Source organism: Rousettus aegyptiacus, unplaced genomic scaffold (genome assembly GCF_014176215.1).
Source record: "Rousettus aegyptiacus isolate mRouAeg1 unplaced genomic scaffold, mRouAeg1.p scaffold_m13_p_3, whole genome shotgun sequence".
Lineage (NCBI taxonomy): Eukaryota > Metazoa > Chordata > Mammalia > Chiroptera > Pteropodidae > Rousettus > Rousettus aegyptiacus.
The window spans coordinates 171,051,491-171,077,980 of NW_023416306.1; the positions used below are offsets into that span (position 1 = coordinate 171,051,491).

General features: G+C 63.3%; 1 protein-coding gene across 12 annotated transcripts in view; it reads right to left on the minus strand.

Moving 5' to 3' along the window:
- Nucleotides 1-25,147, minus strand: part of BEGAIN (brain enriched guanylate kinase associated) — a 45,330-nt gene extending 20,183 nt beyond the window's left edge. For 3 of the 12 annotated variants that reach the window (XM_036238483.1, XM_036238481.1, XM_036238475.1), the window contains exons 1-2: nucleotides 9,159-9,232; nucleotides 8,125-8,153 (exon numbers count right to left, since the gene is read on the minus strand). In XM_036238483.1, the coding sequence (XP_036094376.1) occupies nucleotides 8,125-8,153; nucleotides 9,159-9,182 (53 nt within the window). In that variant the 5' untranslated portion in view covers nucleotides 9,183-9,232. Of the gene's footprint in view, nucleotides 1-8,124; nucleotides 8,154-8,702; nucleotides 8,920-8,950; nucleotides 9,122-9,158; nucleotides 9,233-9,408; nucleotides 9,421-9,681; nucleotides 11,539-23,995; nucleotides 24,696-24,979 lie in introns of those variants that run through there. The other 9 variants (XM_036238480.1, XM_036238474.1, XM_036238473.1 and 6 more) reach the window with 8 other exon arrangements.
- Between the last annotated feature and the right edge of the window lie 1,343 nt (nucleotides 25,148-26,490).

The following is a 26,490-nucleotide window of genomic DNA, read 5'->3' on the forward strand; positions in this document are numbered from 1 at the left end:
GAGTTTCCTGCCTTGGGGTTCTGGCGCTTTAGGGTTCGGTTTTGTTTGTCTGGCCCGGCCCAAAGGAGTTGCTTCCTGTTTCCTGCAAAGACTGAACTCCCTGAAAGGATCACAGGAAGCTGGAACTTGACCTTCAGGTCTACAGCCAGCAAGGGGTTAGTGTACGTGTGTCCCCAGATTTGCATGGGGCATACACTAAACAAGTATCCAGCTGTTTATCTGAAATTTAAATTCACCTGGCGCTCCCAGCAGGGAGCCAGAGGGGACCCCGTGGAGGAAGGCCTCCTGCACCTGCACAGAGATGACCCGGCCGGTCACGGAGAACAGGACTGCGGCCAGCCGTCTGCACAGAAGGTGCAGCTTGGGACCAGGCCCAGAGGGGAGGACATCCTGCCTGGGGCCAGAGTGCACCTTGCCATGACTGTGGCCAGAGCCAGGCCGGGGGCAGGGGGAGCAGAAGGCCCTGAGTGCCTAGTGGTGCTCCCCAGGGGAAGAGCTGGCAGCAGGCTGGGCTTGGGGCCATCCCCCTGGTCGTTGAGCCGGGACCGGGGACCCCTAAGGCGGCTGCCTCAGGAGAGGTGAGGCAAGAGACACAGTGGGCCCCAGAAAGCCCCCCCCCGACTGCCCAGCTGTGCAGGACGCCTTGGGCACCCCGGCCCGGCCCCCGCTCTCCCAGCACCCAGGTGGGCACTGCTGGTCGTCAGTCTCCTGGCCGTCTCCTCCTCTGGACTGGGGGGCCTGGAGGGCGAGACTATGCACACCCGGTCCTGGCCCCCTCCCCTGCCAGAGGCCATACCTGCCCTCCTCCCCCAGTGTTCGGGGTGGGGGAGTCGAGGGGAGGACAGGCAGATGGAATGACCACGGGGTCAGCCCTGCACCCGATAAGGAGCTGCCTGCGCGGCTCCCAAATTAACCTCCCAGCACCTGCCGGCCCTGCTCTGCGCCCAGGTAAGAAGGGGCCGCCATCAACACTTTGATGATCAGGTTCATTACTGCCCACCAAGGGACCCACGCTGGCTTCACTAATTTGACCACCGCACCAGCCGGCTCACCGCTGCAAACAGACAAGGGAACACGGTAATTGGATCGGCGGGGGGGCCTGCTTTCTGGAATCCAGGGACCACAGTGGTGATTAGGACCGTGGGAGGATCAGCGGTGACCCTGCCCTGTGGGGCGTGGGGCGGCCGGCCCCAGCCCTGAGCTCCCTCCGCAGCCCACAGCCTCTGCAGGATGCGCTGGGGGCCTGGCTGGTCCTGCCCCGCCCTCAGCCCCAGGCCTACCCCGCACCCCCCACCCCCACAGCAGACCCCCCGAGGCCGAAACCGAGTCTGCGAGGACAGGCCTGGCGCCATGACCGTGGTGCCAAGGGGGGAGGCGGCCCTCTGGGCCTCAGTTTCCCCCTCTGTGACCATCGCGACCTCCTCCGGAAGCTTCCGCCGAGCTCGCCCCCATTGCATCACCGAGGGAGGCCGCTGCGTGCCATGGCGTTTTGTCATTGCGCCCCGCCCCCCGCAAGGCCCATCGCCCGGCTAGTGGGCACGGGACCAGGATCAGAGCCCTTCCCAGGACAGCCTCCGCTCGCCAGGGCGGTCACCACGGGTGCCCCAGCCCTGGCCTTCGCCCCTCCTGCCAGGGCACAGGACACAGAGGTACAAACCCTGCCCGGCAGCGTCCCCCCCACACTGCTGGCCATGAGGGCTGAGGAGCCCAGGAGACCTGGCTCCGGGTCCTGCTGCGTTACCCGCAAGCACCCCGCGTGCCCCCAAACCTGCCCTGTCTGTTCTCCCCGTTGCCCTGGTGGCAGCAACTCCAATAAGACGGACACTTTGCCCCTGACACCGGCGCCCTGATGGCCCATGCGCCCCTGAGCCTCAGTGGGGCCCACAACGGACGGGGGACAGGAGTTGACTCCCCACTAGTTGTGGGGACAGCGCCTGGTCCCGAGCAGAGGCCCAGAGATCACGGTCGGGGCTGGGTCTCTGCCTGTGGCCGACGGGGTGACCCACAATGCCGAGAAATAGGCAGGCGCATGGCACATCTCTGCCCTGAAACTCCAGGACCAGGGACGCGCCCTCCTCAGCACCAGTGCAGACGGTACGGGGGTGAGCAGAGCCGGCGCCCTGCCTGACTCTGGAATCCTCTCACGGTCGGTCGGTCGTAAATCAATCCAGGGCCATGGGTCACATGTCCTGCTCCGCCTCGTGGGTCCCCTCCTCCATAGCGGGCGTGATATCACCTGCCCAATGGCTGGAGAAACAGGGCCTAGGCAAGACGAGACCGCCCGAGGCAGAGCAGGCGGTTACCAGCCCACACACGCCAGCCGCGTGCCGACCTCCACGTTAACGATTTAATGCTCAAAACACTTTCCAATGTATTATTATTATTATTATCATCCCCATTTCACAGGTGCAGAAACTGAGGATCAGAGAGGTTCAGAAACTTGCCCAAACCCACATTGCCGGTAAGTGTTAGAACTGGGATTCAAACCCAGGTCAATCTACCCTTTTAACCACATACTTCATCAGGGAGCCTTTGCAGAAGAGTGGGGACCCAGATGGGCTGTGGGGACAGGAGGTGTTGAAGGGCAGGGCAGAAGAAGTTAAGAGAGAACCATCCACATGGAGGGTCCCTTTGTAATGCCTTGACTCCCCAAGGGAGAAATCAAAATGAGGCAGTCATTCGCACCTTAGTGAGAATTAGTCCATGACCTTCTTCCACTGGGACCAGGTTTAGAGCGCCTTGAAGGCCAACACTTAGGGAGAGACTGGGCCTGCTCAGGGTAGAGTGGAGGAGACAAAAGGTGGAAAGTTGAGGCCAAATCTCTCCACCAGAGTCTCTTGCAGCTCTCAGGGCCAATCAGTGGATGATCAAAAAAAAAAAAAAGCAAAAAAAAAAAAAAACCCCACCACTCTCTGAGGGCCGGGGGAGGGGGCGGGAGGCACAAGTGCCCCCCTACACTCCCCTTCTTGTGGGGTAGAGTCGGGAGCACCCTCTTGTGCATCGCGGAGAGTGGGGAAAAGCAGTCCTCCATCACCTTCTTCCTCACAGTTCGGTCTGAGCATTTACTACACGCCCATTCTAAGCACTGGGGATCGCCGGCGGGCTGCTGTTCTGGGAGAGACGGATAATGAAGACAAATAAATAAAACAAACCATGAGTCAAGTGGGGGTCAGGGTGTTGGGGAGGGGTGAGGGGGAGGGCGAGGGGGCTATAACTATAGGCAAAACGAGTGGTCGGGAAAGCTCCCCCCTCCCAATGACACTGAGGAAGATGTGAAAGGAGGGGAGGCAGGAGGCACGTGGCCACCTGGGGACGGAAACAGTACGTGCAAAGGCCCTGCGGCGGGAGCCCGTCTGGTATGTTTGCGGAACGTGCAGGGACCTGGCAGCTGGAGGGGAATGGTGGGCCAGGGGAGAGGAGGTCGGCGTGCTTTCACAGCCGTCAGGGGACCTGGTAACCGTGTGTCCCTAGCTCTAGGACATCAGCCTGGCGTTTCCCCTTGGTGCCTCCAACATCCAGGAAAATGGCATCTGGCATGGGCTGGACCACAACAAATATGGAGCATATGAACAACTCGAAGAGTATGGGCAAAAACATTCGGGTGTCTGTGTGCAAAAAAAAAAAAAAAAAAAAAAGGAGCCCAACTTCAAACTGTACACAAAAATCACTGTCGAGTGGAAAAAAGCCAATAACTTCATGACATCAGAAGAGTTTCTTAAACAAGACACGAAAACCTTGAACCGAACAGTAAAAGCCTGAAACATTCAAAAGAATGAAAAATAAGAACTTGTGTTCATCAGAGGACCATTTAAAGAGGGAGAAGCGAACGAGCAGTGGGGGGGGGGGGGAGGGGTGCATTTCGTCAGAGGACCCGGCGGGGACTGTCTGAGCAGCGCCTAGAGATCAATGGGGCAGCTTGATGGACAGACGGCACGGACCCCACAAAAGAGGAAAACCACATGGAATCCGCAGTAATCCAGGAAGGCGCAAGGAACGGCACCTCGCTCGCCACCCGCACGTGCCCTGTGCCGGGAGGCTGTGGGGGTGCTGGGAGGCTGTGGGGGTGCAGGAGCTCCAGGTACTGCTGTGAGGGTGACCGGCAGAACACCCAGGAGAGTGGGGCCTTATCTTCTAAAGCGGGCCGGATGCATGCCCTGTGGCCCGGCCGTTCTGCTCTGGGGTACACCCCAGAAATGCAGAGACGCTTTCCCCAGATCACCTGGATGGAAGCTTCGTTCTCAGTGGTCCAGGCCGGAAGCTGCCTAGACGTCCATCATCAGATAAACAGACTAAAGTAACTTCACTCACAAATGCTGTCCCCCAAGAGAGCCAGCCACGAACAGCGCCACGCACCACCGAAGGCAACTCCTGCAAACAGGATGTTTTGGTGAAAAAGAGCCAGCCCGAAGCCGTGGCTAAAAGACTGTGTATGTGAGGTTCTAGACCAGGCAAGGTAACTGTGTCGGTCAGCTGTGCTCTCCACGTAGGTGACCAGACTGATGAAAACAGGTCTCTTATCACAAAAGTCAGGATCCTGGAGGCCTTGGGGGAGCCAGAGGGCGCTGTGATGGGAAGGGTCCTGGAGGGCACTCGGGGGGGGCTGGCAGCATTCAAACCGGTCCGGGTGGGGGTCATCAAGTGGTTGTCCTAAACTTCATGGACCTTGATTACTTTTTCTATATGCTCACGACCGTTCACAACTATTCTATTTTGGGGGGGAGGGGTGGACTTGTTCTGGGAATAGCTCTGGCTCTCCTGGGCACCTTCTGAGTCCCAGGTGCCACGTGAGGCGACTGACCTGCTTTCCTACATGACAGAGGAGGGGACTGAAGCTCTCACAGAGAAAGGAGCTTTCCCAAAGGCACAGAGCAGACAAAGTGGCCGCGGCGGGGGGCGAGGGCAGAGGGACCCTGCGCAGAGGAAGGCAGAGGAGGGGATTAACTGGAGGATTAGAGGCACAGCTGGCTGTGCACACGGAGAGCCTAGCTGGGACTTGCTAAATTCGGCAAATACTTGAGTGTCACTGGAAGAGTTTTTCAAGCAGCCAGAGGCAGGGAAGCCGAGGGAGCAGGGAGGAGCAAGGAGCAGGGGGCAAACACCAGGCCAGAGCAGAAGCGGCCAGAACTGGGGGAGCCCTACTGCGTGCCAGCCCTTGCCCGGTACTGGGGCTGAAGAAATCGAGGGGAGAACAGAGGACACGCCAGGTGGCAAGGAAAGCCCTGGGGACCTCCCCTCCCCGCCCCTCGCCTGTCTGCCGGAACACATCCTGTTTCCTCAGGCTCCGGGGCCTTTGCAGCTCTTAGAAGGCCCATCCTGTCCGTCTTCCTTGCAAACTACTATTTCTCCCTTAAGTCTGGGCTCAAGTGTCCCCACTTCCAGGAAGCCCACCTTGATTCCCCAGGCCAGTGTCCCCAACCCAGGATCTCTGGAAGGATTTGTTGATGGATCAGTGTCCCTGATCTGAAGGGCCAGCCTGAGTCGAAGTGTGACTCAGTGTCCAATGTGGGACTTGGTACATAGAGGGGGAGTAAAGCCAATTGGGGGTGAGGGGCGAGAGGTCGCAAAAGCCACAGAGAAAAGGCGACAGGGAGGACAAATAGTTTGTCGCGTGGGCAAGAAGGCAGGTGGAAGGGCATTCTGGGCAGAGGGAATGGCATGGGCAAAGGCGAAGAGCCGCGAAGGTGACGGCTTGTTTGGGACGCAGCAGTGGCAGTACGGGCCGGGCGGCGGGGAGTGGGAGCCGGGAAGCCGGGCCACGGGCTGGGGCAAGAGCCCAGCTCCATCCCTGCCCACACGGGCAGCTGCTGGGGGTCACAGTGACATAGCTTTTTTCCTCACTCGAAAAGCGTTCACTGGACCAGCGAAGCCTGGGGTGGTGTAGGGTGAGGGGTGAGGGACAAAGGGAGGCCCTCTTGGTTCAGGTCCCAGATCCACGCCGTGCAGGCAGGAGGCACGGGCCCCCAGGACCCCACGCTGGGACCCTGGAGGCATCTTCCCTTGCCTGGGAAGCCTGTAGTCTGTGGTTCCGATGCCCCACGTGACCCTCTGCCTGGGCCCTGCCATGGGCCAGGTCCCAGTGGGGGTGTCAGCCACGGTAGCTCATGCATTCCCCCAACAGTCCTGCATGGCGGGATGTTAGACATCCACTTTTCAGAGGGAAAACTGAGGCCCAGTAAGGGTCAGGACTTGGGCGACACTGAGTCCGTGGGACCCCGAACCCTGTGACCTTCCCTGTGGGAGGCCATGCTGACCAGCTTCCCCTACATTCCTCTGGGCCTCTTGGTTCCAGACCCCTGGCACTAACTTTAGGACAGAAGCCTCCAGAGGCAGCCCCCTCACTGGCCAGGAAGGAATGGTCTGGAAAGTTCCTTTGAGCAGCTCTGAGAACACTAATGGGGTGAGGGGAAGAGGTAGGCAGGACCCTCCCTGATTCTGGAGGCTATGCTGGGCTAAAAGGCCATGTGGCCACCGCCACCAGCCTTCCGGACTCAGCCCGGGGCAGCCGTCAGCCTGCCCAGCAAAGAGATGCCCGGCTCCTCCAGCAGCTTGGGCGGTGGATCTGCCACCTGGCTCGCCTGTCCGCCCGGCCCACTTATGCACCTGCGTCCCCAACCCCGCTGGGCCATGTCTCTGCTACTATTCCCCAGGGCACAAAGATGGGTGCTCAGGAGCCTTAGCGGAGCATAGAGGGCAGGAAAGAGGAAGAAAGCCACAGAGGGGGCCCCCCAGGCTGGCCTCAGGGCGCCCCATGACTGCTGCTTTTGCCTCAAGCCCCCGCTGTCCCCTCTCTCACAGGCCCCCAGCCCTGGTGGGGGCACTGGCGAGGTGACAGCCAGTGCTGGGGGGGCGGGGGCAGCGGCAGGGGTTCAGGCCTGAGCGCCGCTGTGTGGCCAGAGCCAAGGTTGCTGCTCTCTGGGCCTCACCAGCCCCCCTGGACCTTGACCATGACATGATGGGCTTGCCTGACAGACAACAGGTTTTCCGTCTGAGCGCCTGTAATCTCAGACTGGACCCCTCCTCCCAGCCCAGGGCAAACAGGTCCTGGCCCTGAGGGGCCCACCAGGGAAGGCTGCACTCCAGCTCAGTGGCCAGGAGATGGCCCTGCTCTGGTGTCCAGTCTGGGGTCTCTGTGAGACCACCTGTCTGTCCCAGGCACCCACCTGGGCATTCCCAAGTGACTCGCCCAGGGCATTAAGAGTCACCTGGCGAGGCCCTGGCCCCTGGCCCCTGGCCCCTGGCCCCTGGCCCCTAGACTCCTCACCCTGCGCCTAGCCAGGGCTCTGCTGGCTCCCCGGGGAATGGAACCCTGCCACCTAGAGTCTTCCCCACGGATGCCGGTTCCGTGTTTGGGGGAAGGGCGGGGGCGCGGCGCACGAGAGACCCGGGCCGGATGGACAGAGCGGGACCCAGCGGCGAAGCTGGGCCTGCTGCCCACACGGCGCCTCGCTCAGACTCCGGAAGGAAAACCCGGGAGGGCTGTTCCCAAAGTGGGGGTCGGGATAGCCAAGGGAAGTCTCGGAGGAAGTCGCGAATATTCAAATCCGCGGATCCCGGGCCTGCCGCGCAGGGCCGCGAAGGGAGACGGGGGAGGCGCAAGGGCGCAAAGTTTAGCACCGGGAGCGAGGCCGCAGGGCACACTCCCCAGACGCCGTCGCGGGATTCCCCCAAAATGGCTCCAAAATGCCACTGCCGTGGCCAGCCGCGAGGGCTCCATCCCCCATCCCCGCCCCCACGAGGCGTAAACTTAAAAGCTCTGAACCAGGCAACTGTCAGCTGGGGGTTGGGGGGACCAGCCGGCGCCCGCGACCGGTGCCTAACAGCAGGAGCGGAAACGCGGCGGGTCCCGGGGGACAATCGTGAGTCCGGGACAGGGCGCGCGGACCACCGAGGCCGGCCGGGGCCTGGTGGCGCACCCCCGCCCCCAGCCGAAGCGGCCCCGGCCCGGCCGAGGCGCCCCCCGCGCGCGCTCCCCAATGTCTCGCCGCGCACACACGCACCACACACCGCACCCCAGCCCGGGCAGCCCCTCTGCGGGCGCGCCCCGGAGATGCGCTCTCCCCTCGCCCTCCGGCGCCCCGACCCCGACCCGGCCCGCGAGCCGAGGCTCGAAGACGCTCCACTCACCTGAGTTTCTCCATGTCTGCGGCAGAGGCCTGCGAGAAACCAAACGAGAGGGTCAGCAGGCGAGAGGCGTGCGCTCCGTGGCCGCGCCGCGCGGAGCTGGGCACCGCGGGCACACTCGGGCGCGGCGGCGGGGCACCCCCGCGTGGCGCGTGGCTCGCTCGCTGGGAAGCCCGGCCCGCGCGCCCCCAGCCCCCAGTCCCCGGCCGCGGTCTCTGGGACTCAGTGGGTGGCGGCCGAGTAACAGGTGAGCCCGCCCGGGCCGCCGCGCTCCCCAGCACCTAGTTACGCCCCCCGGGGAGGGAGGAGGGGGCTGGCTCGGGGACTTGGGGTGGCACGGTCCGGGGCGATCTCGCGCTCGCCCAAAGGAGAGGGACCCGGCTGGGTCCCGTTAACTCTCCCCTGGCCTTGGCCACCCCCCCTCCCTGCCACTCCACCCTCCCCCCACCCCGCCCGTTAACCCTTCCAGCCCCGCGCTCCCTCCCGAAAAAGCCGAGCCCCGGCATCTCAGAATCTCCGAGTGGGAGAATGTTCGGATCGGGGAATTGGGGCCATACGGGAATGCGGAGCCCGACACTCACGCGATCCGAGGGTGATGGCATTCAGGACCTCAGACTCCTCAATCAGAGACCCCGCTGCCCTCAGATTCTGGGGTTCCGGGCCAGGCCCGCCCCTCCCGGGCCCGAGGGATTAACCCTTGCGCGCCCGGCTCGCCGGCGGGGCTCCCCGCCAGGCTTGCGCAGACCCACCCGCGCGCGCCTCGGAGACCCTCCCGGCACAGCCCCGAGCAGCCGGGCAGCCCCTCTGAGCTCCAGGCTGCGGGACCCACCGTTGCCGTTAACCCTGCGGGCGCCAGCGAACCTCAGGGACCGCGAGCGGCCCGGGCGGGATCGCACTTCCTGCGCGGAGCGGGGGGCGCGGGGCGGGCCTTCCATCACTCCGGAGAGGCCGCTCCCGGGGGCTTTCTCCTGTCTTTCCGTGCCATGGCTGGCAGTAAAGGGGGACGGGGTGCTGAGCCCAGGGACCACGCGACACACCTGGGAAGACTGATGACTGCCCATCCCGGCCCCTCGCGCGGGGCGCCGTGGCCGCGTCCGCCGGGAGCGCGCTCCGCTCCGGTCCGGGCCCCACACCGCCTCCCCCACCGCCCCGCCGGGCGAGGGCGCAGCCCGGCCGTCAGCGCCGAGCCGGGAGGCCTGGCCCGGGGACCTGGGCCAGACTCGGCCGCCAGCTCCCCGGGTGCCCGGGCAGGCCTTCCCGGGACTCCCCTGGCCGCAGTGTCCTCACCTGCAAGCTGGGGTTGGGGGTCGGGGGCTGCGGACGCAGCGCTCTGCTGCCCTTCCTCACCGCGCGCTGCGAAAGGGCTGGGACGGGGGAAGGAATTTCCGAAGAAAGGATCCCCGGGGTGCCTCGGATGAGCGGCCAGACGCGATGCCCGACACTCTGAAAGTTGTCTGAGACCGCGAGCCCAGACCCCCTCTGCGTGTCTTCCTCCCGCAAGAAGAAGATTGGCTGCTCAGCCAACGCCTCCCCCAACCCCGCTATGTGCCCCAGGCCCACCTTCGCCGCGTCCCCATCGCCGCGCTCACGGCGCTATATCCCAGCATACAGCAGGCGCTCAATAAGGACGGACAATGCATGCCTGGGTCCTGCCACACCACGACTAGTCTTTTCCAGTCTCTTCCCTCCGGGCCGCCGGTTCCCCGCAGGAGCCCTGTCCCTGCTCCAGCACCCTCCCCCCAGCCCCCAGGGTGCCCAGCGGGCCTGGCCTCCCCCAGCCAGCACGCAGGGTGGGAGGAGCCGTCTGTTGGGAGGGTCAGCCCCAGCCAGGTTCAGAACCTAACCCGAAAGTCGCTCGTTCATCCACGGAGGGATCTTCATTCATTCATTCATCAGCTCTGCTCTAAGCTCTTGGAGCGGGGAGGGGGCAGCCAAAGTGGCGGGCCCCGCCTCCAGGGGCTAATGGTTGAGAAATGAAACCCGCACTCCAGTGCTGGGATCGCCATCAGCAAAATCACAAAAATAACAGTGACACCTCCACCCACCACCCCGTGCACGTCCGTCCGCTGGCGGAGCAGGGCAGGGCGGCCGGCAGTCCCGCGCTGCCAGCGCGGCAAGCTAAGCGCAGAGAGCAGCCCAACTGGGCGCGGACCCCAGTCCTGGGAGGCCTTACCCACCCGGAGGCTGGGACATCTCTCATGTCTCCCAGTGCCTCCATCACTCACAGTGAATAACTTGCTAGGAAGTTTGTCTAAAATTAATAAGAATGTATTAAAATTTAATTTAAAAAATCTAGCATTAATTATTTACTTTGACTGTTTCGACTCTTCTAAAAGGCCTGTCTGGGAATTTCTCCCTCAGGAAGGGACTCTCCGAGAGGCTGCTGAGCTGCCCTGGCAGCAGGGGGTGGGGGATGGGCGGGGCAGCAGCCAAGGAAGGGAAGGGGTCCCTTTACTTTGCTGTTCCGGAATCCTGCCGAGCCTTCTCAGATGCTCCCCAGACCTGGTGCCTGTGGTATAACCACTGCCCTCACTCTTACAGGCCGCCTCTTTCAGGAAGCCCTCCAGGGAGACCCAGCAGAGTTGTTGGGTTAATGTCCCCACAGCATCTGTGGGCTCCCTGGGGCAGGGCCTGTCTTCCCCAGCTGTGTCCTTGGACCAGCCCTGCTCCTCCGCCAGGCGGGCGGGGGGCGGGTAAGTTCTGGATGTGGGCCGCTGAGCAGTCGTGACTGTGTATGTGGCCAGGGAGCAGGGATGGCAGTGAGGCTGGCCCTCTGGGGAGGCCTCGCGCCTTTGGCAATGGTCTCGGTGTTGGTGTCAAAGCCCCATGTTCAAGTTTCGACTCTGCGATTCATAATCACGAGGTTTGGGGATGTTCCCGAGATGCCATTTTTAACCAAGGCCAGCACACGGAATGGCTCGCTCACAGCGCCGAGGTTAGCGGAGGGCTTCCTGGTGGGCCGGGCAGACTCCCCTGGGGGCATGACCTGGGCATCCGGCCAAAAGGTGGTGGTGCCTCCCGCTCTAGGAGGAAGGCAGGGGCAGGTGGCGACTGTGAGCATGCGGGGCCTATGGGACGTGCAGGGACCCCGGCGTGAGCTGATGGGGTAGAAAATACCCTCAGGGACCCTCTGGCCCCTCCGGAGACACACAGGCACGTGGGGTCCCGTACTCTCCTGTCATGGTGGGACACAGGCGAGCACTCAGGGTGCCATCAGAGGGACAGTCTACCCTGCTCGGGTACTGTCCCTCTAGGCCACCCTACATTCACAGCCCAATGCCCCTTCCTGCAACACACCTGCGACCTCGTTACTGTCTGCCCCGAACACCCCACGTGTCCCCTCTGGGTGATCCAGCCTAGCTGCCACCTTTACTTCCCAACAGCGACGCGTATCTTATTTGTTGGCCAAACTAGACTGCGCCACGCGCCCCCTGCCTCAGCCCACCTGCCACCTGCCGGCCCCTCCCCCACAACGCCTGTCCCCCCCAAACCCTGAGCTCCCTGGCGACCACTGCAGCCCCATCACCTGCCTCCTGCTGCCGGCTTCCTTTACGTACGCCCTGTGGGACTCCGAGACTCAGGACGGCCACCTGGGGCAGGAAAGGGTACACTCACCCTTTACTCCACGCAGTGCGGCCTTTGAAACTCAATCTCATTTCATCCTCACACAGACTTAGAGAGGCGGCTCTTACCACCTCATTTTACAGATGCAAAAACAGAGGCTCCAAGAGGAAAACCCTTGCATGCTGCAGGCGGTAGTGTGATTTAGGGCTGGGGCTTTCGTCCGCCCTCCCGGGGGTACCTGGGCATGGTGACCGAGGCACACAGCAGGCCGTCCCCAGAAGCAGTGAAGGGCGGAAGGTCTGTGCCACCGGTCAGGCTGCAGAGAGGGCTGGTAAGTCCTGACTGGACCCCGCCTGACCCTCTGACCCCTGCACCCGCCCCTCAGCTGGCACACGCTGGCCATGCTGGTCCCAAGCTCGCCCACCTCACCCCTGCTCTCCCTGCACTGTAAACAACCCCCTCCCCTCCCCCGCTGGGGCCCGGCCCAGAGGCCTCCAGTGGCAGGTGCCATGGCAGAATGAATGCGGTTGCCCTTGACCCCCAGCCGGAGGCATCTACACGCCACCCCAGCAGCGGCTGCCCGCTCTCCCAGCCCCCATCATTCACACACCACCTCGTGCCCCTCGCCAAAGCCCACCCCCACGCTGGAGGGCCCCCGAGCCTGACTGGTACCCAGAGCCCTGCCCAGCATCCGGCTCTGGCCCCTGTGAGCAGGTGTGGAAATTCTCTTACTGGACCATTTGGCCAGGTCACATTGCTGCCCACCCGCCCCCAATGTGTGGTTCCCAAAACTGTTGAGAGGGGGAATCAGGGCGGCTGCCGGGGGCCGAGGGCCACATCTGGGACGTAGGGGCCTGGGTTCTGGTCCCAGCTCTGTCTCCCACTCACCCAGCGACGGGAAGCGGTCCTGCCCTCCCTCGGGGCTGGGGGCCGGCCTCCCCGCCCCTACCCTCAGCACTCAGCCCCGAAAGGGTCTCCTCATGTCTACTCTGAGCTCCAGGTTCCCCAGTTTCCCCCTTATCCTGCTCCCCCAACCACACTCCCAAGAGAAGAACCAAGCCAAGGGCAGAGATGAGGCCTGTGGCGAGGGACGAATCCCAGGTGTGACCAAGACAGGGCCACCTACCAAGAGCAACTTGGGTGGGCCTCCTATGCAGCCGTGTGGCCTCAGGCAAGGCTCTCAACCTCTCTGGGCTCAATCCTTCCTCTAAGGAGAATGGAAAATCTCGAGGACACTGTGAATAACAAGGTGGCCTGCGTGTAAGTGACTCTCTTGGGAACAGAGCTTCTCAAGGGCTATGGGGGCTGGCCTTTTAATCTGGTCATCTGGGGTGGCTGCCCTTCTGAGATGCTTACACCACTCCTTGCTTTCTTGCATTCATTCGACAAACGTTCACTGCGCGCCCTCTTCCAGGGGACTCGGCAGTGAACGAACGAGAGGAAGCCCCCTGCCCCCACAGTGCCGACGACATTCTCGAGGGGCAGACCGCTTGCGCCAGACATCAGCAAAGCGTCCCTGTCCCAGTGCATCTGCTGGGACGCCCTGCTGGGAAGGCGGGGCTGGGCCGGGCTGGGGTTGCTGCTGCCAACCAGGAGGTCAGACTGGTGGGAGTGGGGTGCCTGGAGAGCCTGGGGAGCACCCGGTCACCAGTGGGGAGCAGGGCCCGAGTCGGGGGGCTTCACGGGCCATTGTCGGGACTTTGGTTTCTATCGCGAGGGGATCAGAAGCCCCCCCAAAGGCTGAACAGAGGAGGATCTGTCTCACTGCTGAGTGGAGGAGACACCGAGGGGTGAGTGTGGGGCCTGCCGGGGGGTCCGGCTGGAGGCGCCCGCGCAAACCCCGGCAGGCGGGGACCGGGGTGGGGCCTGGGGGAGGCGCTCGGATGCCCTCACAGACGAGCGGTGGGTGCGGAAGAAAGAGTCGCCCAAGACGGCACCGAATGTTCGGCCCGAGCGGCTGGACGGGGGCGGCGAGGGAATCGGGGTTCGGACCCAGGGGTGTCTACTAGGCGTCCAGCAGGAGCGTAGATGAGGGGCTGGGCACGTGCGCTTTGGAGTTCAGAAGCAGGTCCAGGAGAAGGGAATCTGGGAGCGGTCAGCACAGAGACAAAGCCGCCGCACCAGGCGAGATGGCCAAGGCAGGGAGCGCTGCTGGGGAGGGTGAGGGGCTCCGCCCGGGGCAGAGTTCAGGTAGGGGCCGGGACGAGAGACCCAGGCGGAGAAGGAGCAGGCAAGGAGACAGACAGACGGAGAGCAGGCAGGCGTCTCCAAGAGGGCAGAGGGACTGGCAGGGTCACAGACTGTGTCACAGGTGAGAAGCTGGCCTTGCGTCCCTCGGCATCACCCAGGGCTAGCCTGTGCTGGACACGCGGTGGGTCATACGCCAAAACTGTGGTTGTGACGCCAGGGTGAGCCGCTGGGCTCTCTCTTCACGTGTGACCGGTGGGCACTTGCCTAATGTCACTCAGCAAGTTGGGGACCTGAACCCAGGCCCTGACCTGGGGCTGTCCCCAGACGGGGCCAAGAATGACCTTCCCCCTTGGGGTTCCAGAGGGCCTGGCCGCAGGCTGAGGGCTGCCCCCGCCACTCCCTGCCCGAGCCCCCTGCCGGCCTGGCTCTGCACGGCCAGCTGCGTGTGGTTGCCAAAGGCTAGGCCAGTGGCTGCAAACTGGCCTCCTGAGCTAAATCTGGCCCATCGGCATGTTGTATTTGGCCTGCAAGAGGGTTTAAAATTTTTTAAAACATTTGAGCCAACATTTAAAAATTGGGAGAGTTTACATTTTAAAATCTGTATTTTTGGCTTCTATTGAAATTTTGGGAGATTTGGCAACTCCTGCCCACATTCCCACGTGGAAACAGTTGGGGAGCTGGGAAGCAGCGGCCCCTCCAGAGGCGGGAGAGGTGCTGTCCAACACTCAAGCTCGTCCTACAGATGAGGAGACCGAGGCCCGGAGGGTGCAGTGACTTGCTGAGGCCACTCGGTGGGGAAGCCCCTCAGACAGAATCCAGCCACAGCTCCGAGGACTTCCAGACCTGGCATTCGGGGTCTTGTCACAAATCCCACCCAGCCAGCTTCTCCCTCCAAGACCCCGGCCCTGTCCCTCCCGCTCTCTTCTTCTGACCCTTTCGTTCTCGGGAAATGGCTGACTCAGGTCATTCACCCTATAGTATGAGTGAGCCTTGGTTCCAGGTCTGTGGGCAGTGACAGCCGGAGGTCCCAGCGACCCCCTGCACTGGTTTCCTTTTAGCTGGACGATGAAGAGGAGGACCAGGGTCCCCCATGGCCACTCAGCCTGACGGCACAGAGACGGAATGGAAACCCGGGGTCTGCCCCTGGTTTGTGGTTTCCTCCCTGAAGTGGTTAGCGGTGAAACTCCAGGCATTGTCCTCAAGAAATGGCCTGCGGGTCGATGACGGGAAGCCACGGGTCTGCCCTGCTCCCCCAAAGCTTCGCGCCCACCCTGGGAACTGTTCTAGGCTTGTCCAAGCCGGGCAGGCAGGGGACAGGCAGGCGAGGGGCTGGCGTCGTCCTCATCGCCATTGTCATCCCGGGGGCTGAGTTCCTGTTGTGTGCCAGGCGCCATTCACCCTTTATCTCTAATCCCGCCCCACACGGGCAGACGTGGAGGGGGCCGTGGCCTGCTGGACTCAGCCGTCTGAGCCTCGGTTCTTGGTCTGCAAGATGGGCCCGCCCCTAGTCTCTCTCACTGGCTTGTTCTGAGTATTTGATGGGAGGCTGGAGCTGAGGGGGCCCAGGGTGGGGGCCCACCATGCGATACGGCCCCGGGGAGATGGAGTCAAGGTAGGAACCGATGCCCAGCTCCTGCTCCAGGGAGCTGACGCCAGCGGCTCGGGCGGGACACTCCTGGCCGGGCCCTAGCACAGAGCCTCACATCCCAGCACCCACCGCTGAACTCTGATGGTCCCCGAGGCCCTGAGCTGCCTGGCAGCCCCGAGAGACATGTCGGAGGAGCCTTGAGACAAAATATTCCGGAGGCCTGGGCGTCACTGGGCCCTCCTCGGGCCCGGCGGTCCCCAGAGGGAAGTCTGCGAGGTGTGCCGACCCCACAGCTGCAGAGGCGGGGGGCCTGGGTCACCGGGCCCTGTGGAGGAGCCCGGGGACACGAGGCGAGGGCTTCCTGCTGGATGCTTTCCTTCCCCGTGACAAGGCACATCCCTTACACCGCCTTCTCACGGCTCCAGAAACTGAGGCCCAGAGCGGGCGGGTGGCCCATCCAAGGTCACACAGCGGGCAGCAGCCCCTTGAGCTGACCGAGTCCACCTCAAGCTGAGAACCCCGGGCGGGCACTGAGGCCGTGACCAAGAGTGAGAACGGCGCCAGGAAACGGTCAAAAACCTTCGGCCATCGCGCTCGCTCAGGATTTTGTTTTTAAAGCAACCTACCCCACAGAAAAGCCATTCGGGGGGCGCTGGTCGAGAGCCCCACCAACCTTGCCTTGCAGCCCTCGCCTCCATCCTGTGCTGGGAGAAGTTAGGATGGAGGCCCCGGAGACAGAGGCGGCGTCCCCAACAGCCCACGAGGATGCGCCCTGGCCCCAGGGGACGCAGATGTTTCAGGGGACAGAAGGGCAGCGCCGAGGCTGGGGTGCCAGCACCCCGACGCTCTGCACATCTCCAGGACAGCTACGGTGGCACGGAGTCTCTCACCCACCCGCCTGAGCCCCGAGTGTGTGTGCGCCCGGAGGTGCTGAGACCTGCATTGAGATCTGAGGACACGGGTGGGAGCCCAGATGACTCACGTGCCCCGGGGCAAGTGCAGCCCCTCCCCCAGAGCCCCAGCTTCCAGTGTCCGGAAATGGGGGCAGCGATGAGGGACACGCGCCCACCTGCCTGCCTGACGGGACCGTGACGGCCTACCCCACGCGGAGGGTGTCTGCGGTTTGGAGATGCAAAGGCGCGATACGGAATCCACGGTAAAGGGCCGAGCGCTCGCGGCGGCACCGGTAAAGGGCCGAGCGCTCGCGGCGGCACCGGTATCGCTCGGGCACGCGCGTCCTGCCGGCCTGCCCCAGAGCTAGAAATTTCACCTTAGAGACTCATTCTTTTGGCACGAGGTCTTCCTTGTTGCAGCTATTAAGAAAAAGGTGGTTGGAAACTCGGAGCAGGTCAGCCGGGGACTGGTGGGGAAATGGCATACAGAGGGCGCAGGGAAGGGGCCGCAGGGGACCTCTGCCCCGCTGGCTGCTGGGGGGCGGGGGGTCGGGGTGTGATCTGGGGTTGAGACTCACCCGGCTTGCAGGCTGCCAGGGGGAAGCAGCTTGGCTTCCACGCTCGCCGCTGCCCACGTGAGGCCCACTGGTCTCCGCCACCCGGCCCGGCCCACCTCTGCTTGTAGCCTCGGCTGCTGCCTCTGAAGACAGCGCGGGGCTCAGGGCCAGGGTCTTCTCCGGGGCTGCAGTTCCTGCGAGTGGCTCCCGGGCCACACCTGGGCCTCGCTCACCTGGAGGAGGCTCCAGGCTGTGGCCTCTGAGCCCCTGGAAGGCTTCCAGGGTCCTGGGGTCTAGCACCCGGACAGTGACCTCATCCAGGAACCTCGAAAAGGGCCGCCTGGCCTCCTGTCGCTGGCCCAGGCGGGCGAGGGGGCCGGGGGCGGGCGCGCGGCCCAGGCCGGGGGACTCCGGGGCCGACAGCCGGCCTGGCGATGCCGGTGTCTCCTCTCTGCCGGGCCAGGCCGCCCAGCTGGGGACGGATGTGGGGCCCTCGGGGCTCCGACCTGCGCCGGGGCTTAGTTTGTGGCTTTGAAGGTCTCCACTGCAAGTTCCCTTCCTGGGGGCTTCGGCCCTGGGCTCTGCGGGGGCGTCATGGCTACCTTGCCCGGGGCTGCTGGGGTCAGAGCGCCGGGCTTCGGAGCTGGTTCCTGAGAGCATCCCTCTTAGTCCACGGTCAAGCCTCTCCCAGTGCGCCGCTGACCCCTCTTCTCTCCCACGGGGCTGGGATCCCTACCTCCTCTCGGGGCGTCAGAGCCACCCATCCCTCACTGGCCAGAGTGATCGGCCGAATGCTCGCCTGCGCATCATCGATCCAGACAGCATGGAGCGGGGTGGGGGGAGGGGAGACCTCCCACCCCTGGATCGATTCTCACTACATGGGTGCTGGGCTTCGGGGCTTAGAAAGTGCTAGAGAGGACAAGGTCATGTCCTGGGCTCTGCCTCTGCCTGGGGAGGCGGTCTGCACCGGATGAGCACCTGCCGAGGCCCCGGGCTGGGCCTCAGATACTCCACACACAACATCCCACCGTCTCCTCGGCCGGCTGGGGTGCTGGGCACGTACGTACAGTGGTGACGGCCACCACGACAGGGCCAGACCAGGGCCCGAGGAGGGAAATTACAACTGCGCTGGTCTGGCAGGTGCGGTGTGGAGGGGCTGCTGGTTGCCCGCTGTTCTCCCCTTCTTCCTTAGGGAAGAACCCTCATTTTATTCTAGGAGGCAAGGCACATAGATAAAAAACTGCATTTCCCAGGCTCCTTTGCAGCCAGGGGTGGCCAATGAGATAAACAGAGTTGGGTGTGGCTTCTAGGAGGGCTCGGCAAAAGGGATCAGACAGCTTGCGGCTTGCGGCTTGTGGTACCCTTGCTGCTCCCACCGCTCCCCCTCTTGCTTCCTATCTGGAATGTGGAAGTGATGGCCGGAACTGTTACAGCTCTGTCGCACCGTGAGGCAGAAGCCATATGTAAAAAATGGAGGGGCAGAGAGACCAAAGGCACCCGGCACCTGCACCACAGCCTCCGCCTCTGGCCCGTCTCTAACTTGAGAGCGATAGCCCGCTGTCTTCTTTAAGCCATGGCTATTTCCAGTCTCCACTGCTAGCGGCTCTGCGGTACACGGGGGATGCAGCGGCTGATGACCCTGCGAGGCTGGAGCATTTGGCTCTTGTGGGCCCAGGTCGGCTCAGGCAGGGAGGCTAAGGCGGAGCCGGGCCTCGGCACTTCCTCCTCTGTGTGAAGGGGGATGGGCCTGTCCCTGGCATCTCGGGGGTCCGGGCAGGACTCCTTCCTGGGATCTAGCTGCATGGGCCAAGGGAAGGTGTGCTGGGGGGTGGCAGTCCCAGGCCCCTGGCTGGCCAGCCGGTGGCCACTGCCACCCCCAGCGCTGGCCAGTGGTGCTGCTCGGAGCATGGCCTAGGCTCTCCTTGGCACCACCTGCTCATGGCTGTGCCCTGGGGCCCCGCCCACCTAGCAGAGGCTGGACACCTCGCATCAAGTGCTGGGGACCCCTTCTTTGCTGGGCTCAGCTTCACACCTCTCTGGATGACCCGCGGTACCCCTGACCGAACGTCTGAAAAACTCCATGAGCTCAGCTGCTCGAGACCGGACGGGAGCTGCCCGGACCCCTCCCTGTCCCTCTTCCCTGACCCCGCCCTCGGCGAGTCTGCTCCTCCGAGACCTGACCGCCTCCCTCTATTCCATCAACACCTTGCTGGTTCCAGGTGCCACCGCGTCTCACGGGGACACCTGCCATCACCCCTCCCCACGGCCCTGACCCCATCCCAGAAACACGCCAGCGCGAAATTTTAAAATCACGGACCGGGTGACCAGACGATGTCGTATTTCACGTTCCCCACGAGGCTCTGATAACCCAGTGTCCTCTGTCCTCGCTGCTGTGCACCGCTCCCCACTCCACCCCCCGAAGTTTCTAGCAAGTTCTTAAACAGTACATGGCGCCATCTGGCCTCAGGGCCTTTGCGTGTGCTGCTCCCTCTGCCAAGAGCCCTCCGGCCTCCCCTGCCCGTGCCCTCCTTCCCATCATCGAATTCCCACCCAACTCCCAGGGCCCCAGCTCAACAGCCCGTCGCCTTTCTCCGCCGGCTTAGATCAGGGGCCCTGCGACAGCCCCCGGCAACCCCTGCTCTTCTCCCTCTGTGGCCCCCCACCGTAGCTGATACGCTCGTGACCATTCGCTTATTATCTGTGTCCTCCTCGAATGCACGCACCATGTTACCCCAGGTCTCCGCACGGGGCCAGGCACCCAGCAGCTGCTCAGCAAGCAGTTCGCGAAAGGATGTGGAAGTGGACGCGTCCCAGGCCCAGGCCGCTGAGTTGCAAGGACTCGCAGCCCGGCGTGGACCTCACCGGGGCTGGGCATGGTGAGGGGAGCACCGAGAGGAACTGAGGGCTCTTGGAAAGGACACAGTGTCCCCCCGGCTGTCCCCTGAGGCCCACCTTTTTATACCTGGACAGTGCCCTCCACGGCAGCACATCCGGCCCCTTCTCTATTGCTAGTGGGAACAGGGCTTGGAGGCCGGCAGATACAGGGTCAAAGTCCTCTCCAGCAGCCGAGCAGGACCCTGGGCAGTCACATGCCCACACTGCACAGGGACAGAGCAATTCCCAGCTCATAGGCAGCACTGGGAAGAGGACACACACTGGACGCCTCCGACATGGAGCCTGGCACCTAGTAGGACCTCAGGGCTCATTAGGATGGGGCTCCAGTTTGTCCATTCCCTAGCTCATATGGTAGCAGGAGTGTTCTCAGGGCCTTGGCCAGCCGGGCCTCTGAGCCTCTCCCAGAGCTGCCGGCTGCATCAGACAAGTTCCCGTTGTCATAACAACCCACTGGCTCTCAGCCGCCTGGGCCCGAGGCCCGGGAGGATGCCGTCGGCTGCCGCGCTGGCGGCCTGGGCCTGCTCACCTCTCCTGGCACGGCGGTGAGGCCTCTTAACTCATCTGTTTCAGGCCCACTGCCCGAGCCCTGCCGTGTGGCCCCGGGCTCTGTGCTGGGCAGGTATCTGCACCGTTGCCTGAATCCCGGCCAGCCCTGTGAGGTGGGGCGGCCGTGAACTCTGTTTTGTGCTTGGAGGAGCAGAGTCTCAAAGAGGCGAAGTGACTCGTCCGAGGTCACACAGCTCAGACGCGGCAGACCTGGTTAGGAGCCCCAGAGGTCATACACTCCCCCGTTTCCTCTCCAGGACCCCCCGGTCCCTCTGCCGCTGCCTGCCCCTTTCCCGCACTGGCTGTGATGAGCTCTGAGAGGAGGGACCGAGCTGCCATTGCCTCCTGGGGCTGGCACAGGAAGACCCACCCACGGGCGCCAGCAGGACCCCGTGGGATGGGCACACCGGGCATCCGCTAAGCGCCCCCGAGCTCCTTGAACTCTCCTAAGCTTACTTCCTGAGCGGGAGTCGCCGTCCACTTCACAGAGGAGGGCATGGGCTCTGAGGGTCCCCGGCACACAGCCATGGCTTGCCTCGTGCCGCGGCCTTCAGCAAACACCGACAGGTGCGTTCGCCTTCCGTAAGCCTCCCTCGCTTCCTGGCAGAAGTTTTTACTACCATCCACCCCCCTTTTACAGATGAGGACATCAAGGGTCCGAGAAGCCTCACACCTGTTCTTTTAATCACTTGGCCTGCTTGCTTCTGGACATTTCTGTGCCGGCCTGAGAATCCTTGAGGGTAGCCATAGACCTTAGCTGCCTCGAGTCCCCAGCATCCACGCACATGCTCTGCGCAGTCCAGATCTTCCAAGAAGTACCCCCCCCCCGCCCCGCGCCCCTGCAGGAGTTCCCGCTGATCACCCATCTCTACAAGAGGCCGCACTGCGGCTTCCTCGCTCCCTGAGTGTGTCCTCCAGCAACAGCAGCTGGAGAGGCCTGAGGCCCCTTCGCCCCAGCCCTGCAGCCTCCCTGCTACAGTGTCATGTAGCAGCGACGGGGGTCACGTGAGCGAGACACCAGCATCCGGGGACTAAAGGTGCTCCACTCATCCAAGCGCCCGTCCACCCCGTCGCCATCGGCCGTTGGCGTGCGCCTTCCGTGCACCGGGGCACGCTCCCACGCTGGTACCTGCCGCCCGCTGGCACGCACTCGCCCGGCCCCTCGTCCTGCCGTCCCGGTACCCACCCCCCCACCCACGCTTCCACGCGTCCTTCCCTGTCTCTCGTACCCGCACGAACATCTCCGCATCCACAGATGCGTCCGCCCACCGACGCAGGTCCATCCATGCACCGAGCCACCCCTCCGTGCTGACATCCACGCATCCATCGACACACAGACCTCCGTCCCTCCACCCGTTCCCAGTGCCATCATCTTCCTGACGTCATTCGGGTCCTCGTGCATCCACCCCAGCACCACGCATCGACTACCTCCACTACCCCCCATCCTCTCACACGTAGTCCTGATTCCAGCCGTCCCTTTACCCATCCATCCGCCGACATCTCTCCATCCGCGTTAGGTCCACCCATCCCATTCACACCGATCTTGCCACGTGCATCAGAAATACACCCTCCCATCTATCAGTCCGCCCATGCGTCACCATTGGTATCTTAGTCCACTTACCCAGTCCTGTGTCCTCATCCACTCCTCCGTCCATCCTCCCATCCACCCCTGTCCATCTCACCATTTACATCCATCGCCTTCTTCCCTTATCCATCTATTCCTCTAGGTTTCTACCTATCCATCCGCTGTGTCGTTCTGCTGCACGCCTCCCATCCTCGCCTGCCCGTCTGCCATCCAGCCGCCATCCCCTTCAGGCTACCCACATTGCTTCGCATGCCCCATAATCCCTGCGCACGCCTCGCGCAGCATGACAGGCACTTTCCACGCCCGTCTGCACCAGGCAGGGCCCAGCCTGGGCCCCTCTCCATCCCCGACTTGGTTCAAGTCCTGCTAGTTGAAAAATGACTGCAGATCTGCAGTCCAGTTCAGAGCTGGGCACTAGCTGATCCCAGGTAGCCCTCAGCGGCTGGTGTACTGGCCTTCAGACTCATGGCCTGCTGGGCTGTGGCCACTGTTGGGTCACCTTCCTGGCTTGGGGGCAGGAAAAGCCAGGGACACCTACTGCACTGGTCAGGGTCCGGGTGTCTTGACAGACTGAGCTCATGAAGGGCTCACCCTAAGTGGCCCCAATGAGCGGCACGGAGTGGGGTGCATTTGGAGAATATGCTAGGTGAATGTAGAATTCACTCATTCATTCATTCACTCACTATAACATCAGACCAATAGAGATAGCTCTGGCCAGCTTCTCCCCCTACAGCTTACCACCTGCTCTCAGGCTGCAGAAGCCTGACTGTGAGAGCTGCTGAGCCCAGATGCTGAGCCCAGAGAGGGCTGGGGCCTTGCTCGAGGTTGCGCAGGGGACCCAAGACCCCAGACTCCCATGCAGGCCTCCCAGGCTGGTCACTAGCAGGAGAGGGAACCAGGAGGGGACTCCGGGGCAGGGAAGGGGGTGTAATTCCAGGTCAACAGAGTGAGCCTGGGGCGCCACTCCTGGTTTTGCCCCCGTGATCTTTACCTGCTTTGAGAAGCGAGGTCACTTCTCCCTGCCCTAAGGCTATGCCCTTGGCCTCCAGACTTTAGCAGGACCGAGCCTCTCGGATCCCTGGACTCTCTCCCGCACACCCAGCCCTTGGCCTGTGCAGCTACCTGGACACACCTGTTCAGCTCCCACTCAGCCCTCGGGCCTCACAAGCCTCCTGGAATCTGGAAAATTATACGTAGACTATAAACGAACAAGCCGTGGATTCACGGACCGCTCTCATTTCCTCCCTCCCTCCCTCCCATTCATTCATTCATTCATTCATTTATTCCTTCTTCAACATCGTTAAGGACCTACAGGAGTAGAGGAACCACTCCCAAGTGGTGATGATGTGTGGCTGGCACGTAGTAGGTGTTCAATAAATGGCACATTTGTGGGCCAGACCCCGTGCCCGAGCCTTTGAAAGTGGGTGGGATCATCTCCCAGACTGCTCTGACTCACTTCTCCTCCCTGACCTGGCAACGCCCCCCATCCCACAGCAGCCCATGGAAGGCCCGTGTCCCGGGACGGGGGGCTCCAGGCAGCCCTTGACATCCCCACTCAGACCCAGGTGCGAACAGCTCCAGGTTCTGACGCTACGGGAACACAGAGCACCGGGGATCTATAAATATGAGACGATCGCTCAGAAAGGGTCCCCCCGCAGCCCCGCCGCGCCCCAGCCGGCGAGCGAGCAGCCGGGAGGAAGCCGCATCTGCCACCCTGCTCGCTTCTCTGTGCCGCCCTGATTACAGTGAGAGTCAGGAAAATTAAGGGTTTTCGGGGATGCTGCCAGGGCCCGTGCTGCTGCCTCCCGCCCTGCACATCACAGATGCCAGGCAGAGCCGCCTCCATGAGCCACTTGCCCCAGCCGGCAGTGCCACACAGCCTGGCGGAGTCCGCACACCACAGTTTACAAGGGGCTTTCTCCCACAGTCCTCCCTGGCCCTAGGAGTGGGAAGGGCCTCTGCTGTGGTTGGTGGGAGGCCGGGGCCCAGAGAAGGGAAAGGACCTCTCCACCGGCCGCAGAGATCTAGGGAACTGGGGCCTCAGAAGGAGCCAGACCTGGAAAGACCCTGTCCCACGCACTGCCCAAGGCCTTGACCCTTGGTCTGCAGGTGGGGTGACCTTGGCCATCCGGGCCTCCACATTTGCAAGTGCTCCTCATTCAGCCACCCCCACTCACGCTGGGGTGCCTACTCCAATCCTATCCTGCTGGCTCAGGAGACTCCAGGATATCACCCACGCTGTTCCTGCCCCCAAAGAACCACACTGGCGATGGGGTGTGGCCCAGACGAGGAAGGAAATACCTCTACACCAGGCAGGAAGCGGAAACGCTAGGGCAGAAATTCCCATCCAACGTGCTGGGCTCCAGAGCACACTAGCCCAGCGGCCCTGGGCCAGCCCTGAGCCTCAGTTTCCTCTCCTGTAACTGAGGAATTAACAGTACCTGCCTTGCAGGTGCTGAATGAGAGAGAGGGTGTCTGGGGCTGGCGCGCGCCCACGCTCCGCACACGCTCAATGAACCGGCCCTGGTCCAGCCTTTTTCGGGCTCCTGGGTCTATCTCTGGGGCCGGCCTCCCCCAGCGGGGTCTGGCCCTGCCCCCTGACGCAGGGCAGGAGGAGGCCTGCCTACCCCCGGACACAGCGGCGAGTCCCAGACCCTCAGGCCTGCCCTGGCCCCGGGTCCCACCCTCCCTGCCGCCGCAGCGACGCGCGAGGTGGGGATAAGGACCCCGCCAATGGGCCCCGGGAGCCCGGACCGGCGCTCTGGGGGCAGGACAGCGCGCGGAGGCCGAGCCCCCGCCCCGCCCCGAGCATGCCCGGCTCCCCAGAGTGCCCGGCCGGCTCCTCCCGGCCAGCGGAGCGTCCATGGCGGGGCCTTGGCCCACCAGCACGGGAGGGGGCGCCGCGGGGAGGGAGAGGAGGCCGAGCGGGGGGGCCCGGCCGCCTCGGTCGCCGTGCGGAGACCGCCCCGCGGCGTGGGTGGCCCCGCCCCGCCTCCGCGCCGGTGCCCGCGCCGCGCCCTCCCGGCTCGCAGGTACTCACCGCCCGGCGGAGCCGGCCCGGCCGCCGGCCGCCCGTCCACATGGCCGCGGGCAGCTGCCGCTCGCCGCCGCCGCCGCCGCCGCCCCGGGCCCGCGCCCTGCCCGCCGAGGCCGAGCGCTCCCGGAGCCGGCGCGGCCGGGGCTCCCCCACCCCGCCCGGCTTCCCGCAGGGAGCGCCCGCCCCCCGCCCCCAGCCCGGCTCCCCGCCAGCCCCGGCCCCGCGCAGCCGCGGCTGGATCGGCGGCTCCCCCCGCAGCGCCCAGCCGGGGCGCACTCGGGGGGCGCGGGGCCGGACCCCGGTGCTGGGGTGCTGGGTGCCACGTGTGCGCCGGAGCCGGGAAGGAATGGCGGCGGGGCAGGGAATGAATGAACCGTGCAGGCGTGAATGGCGGAGCGCATGAATGAATGGGTGCAGGGCGCGCAAGGGAGGAACGAATGAATGAGGAATGAATGCACGAGGGGAAACCTTGAGTCCACGAGTGAATGGGCCCCTAAAGCCGGAGGCCCTCAGTACTGACCTGTCCAACCCATTCGGCCATTCATTCAGTCCCTCGGCATTTATTGGACGCCTACTGTATACCAGCCCTGCTCTAGGCCCCGGGGAGATGGCAGCCAACGAGCCAAGTCCCCACCCTGCCGGAGCTCACGTATTTCAGAGGTAGAAACTGCAGAGGTCGAAAGGGCTTGTCCCCGCCAAGCTACCCCTACCCCCACCTGTCTGTGGCTCCCTTCATCACCGCAGGTGCCTGACCTATCTTCCTCCTCTCCCTGATCCAGTGCACCTGGGAACAGGTTGGCCAAGTGATGGGGGAGGGTCTTCCTTCCCAGGAGTCTCAGAAAGGGGATGTGACCCTTGCAGGGTCAGGATCCTTTCAGGAACATCCAGCTGGAGCACCCCCTTCCTGCCCCCAGCAGAGCCCCTGAGGAAGGGTGCAAATGAACCACGCCTTCTCCTTCCTGAGGAATTGGGCAGGGTGATTCTGGTGGTCCAGGCCCGGCTGGAGCCCCCTCAAGAACCGGCCTCGGTTCCCAGGGCACCAGAGCATCCTGGGGGCAGCTGGACCAGTCTGCCAGCCCCGCCCGCCCAGTGGCAGCCAGCATAGGCACTCGGGAGGAAGGACAGAGGGACTTGGAAGGCCCTGTGGGTGGGAAAGAGAGGTCGCGAAGCCTATGCACTGGACCCCCGTCTTCACTCAGGACTTGGCGACCCATAGTTCACACGTGTTTGTATCACCTCCGAGCACAGGGCAGATGTAAAGATGCTGCCGATGAAACTTCATATATTTAAATTTTTTTTTATTGCAGTAACAAATACATAACATAAAACTTACCATTTAAACCATTTTAAGTGTACAGTTCAGCCACGTTAAATATATTCATTGCGCAACCACTATCACCATTCCTCGTAGATTTTATATGTCGGATTTTTGCAGTTTCTACTCACTCTCATTTAATTAGGGGAGTAGGAGGCTATATTCAGGCCCAGGACAGTGCTAAGAAAAGGCAGAAAAC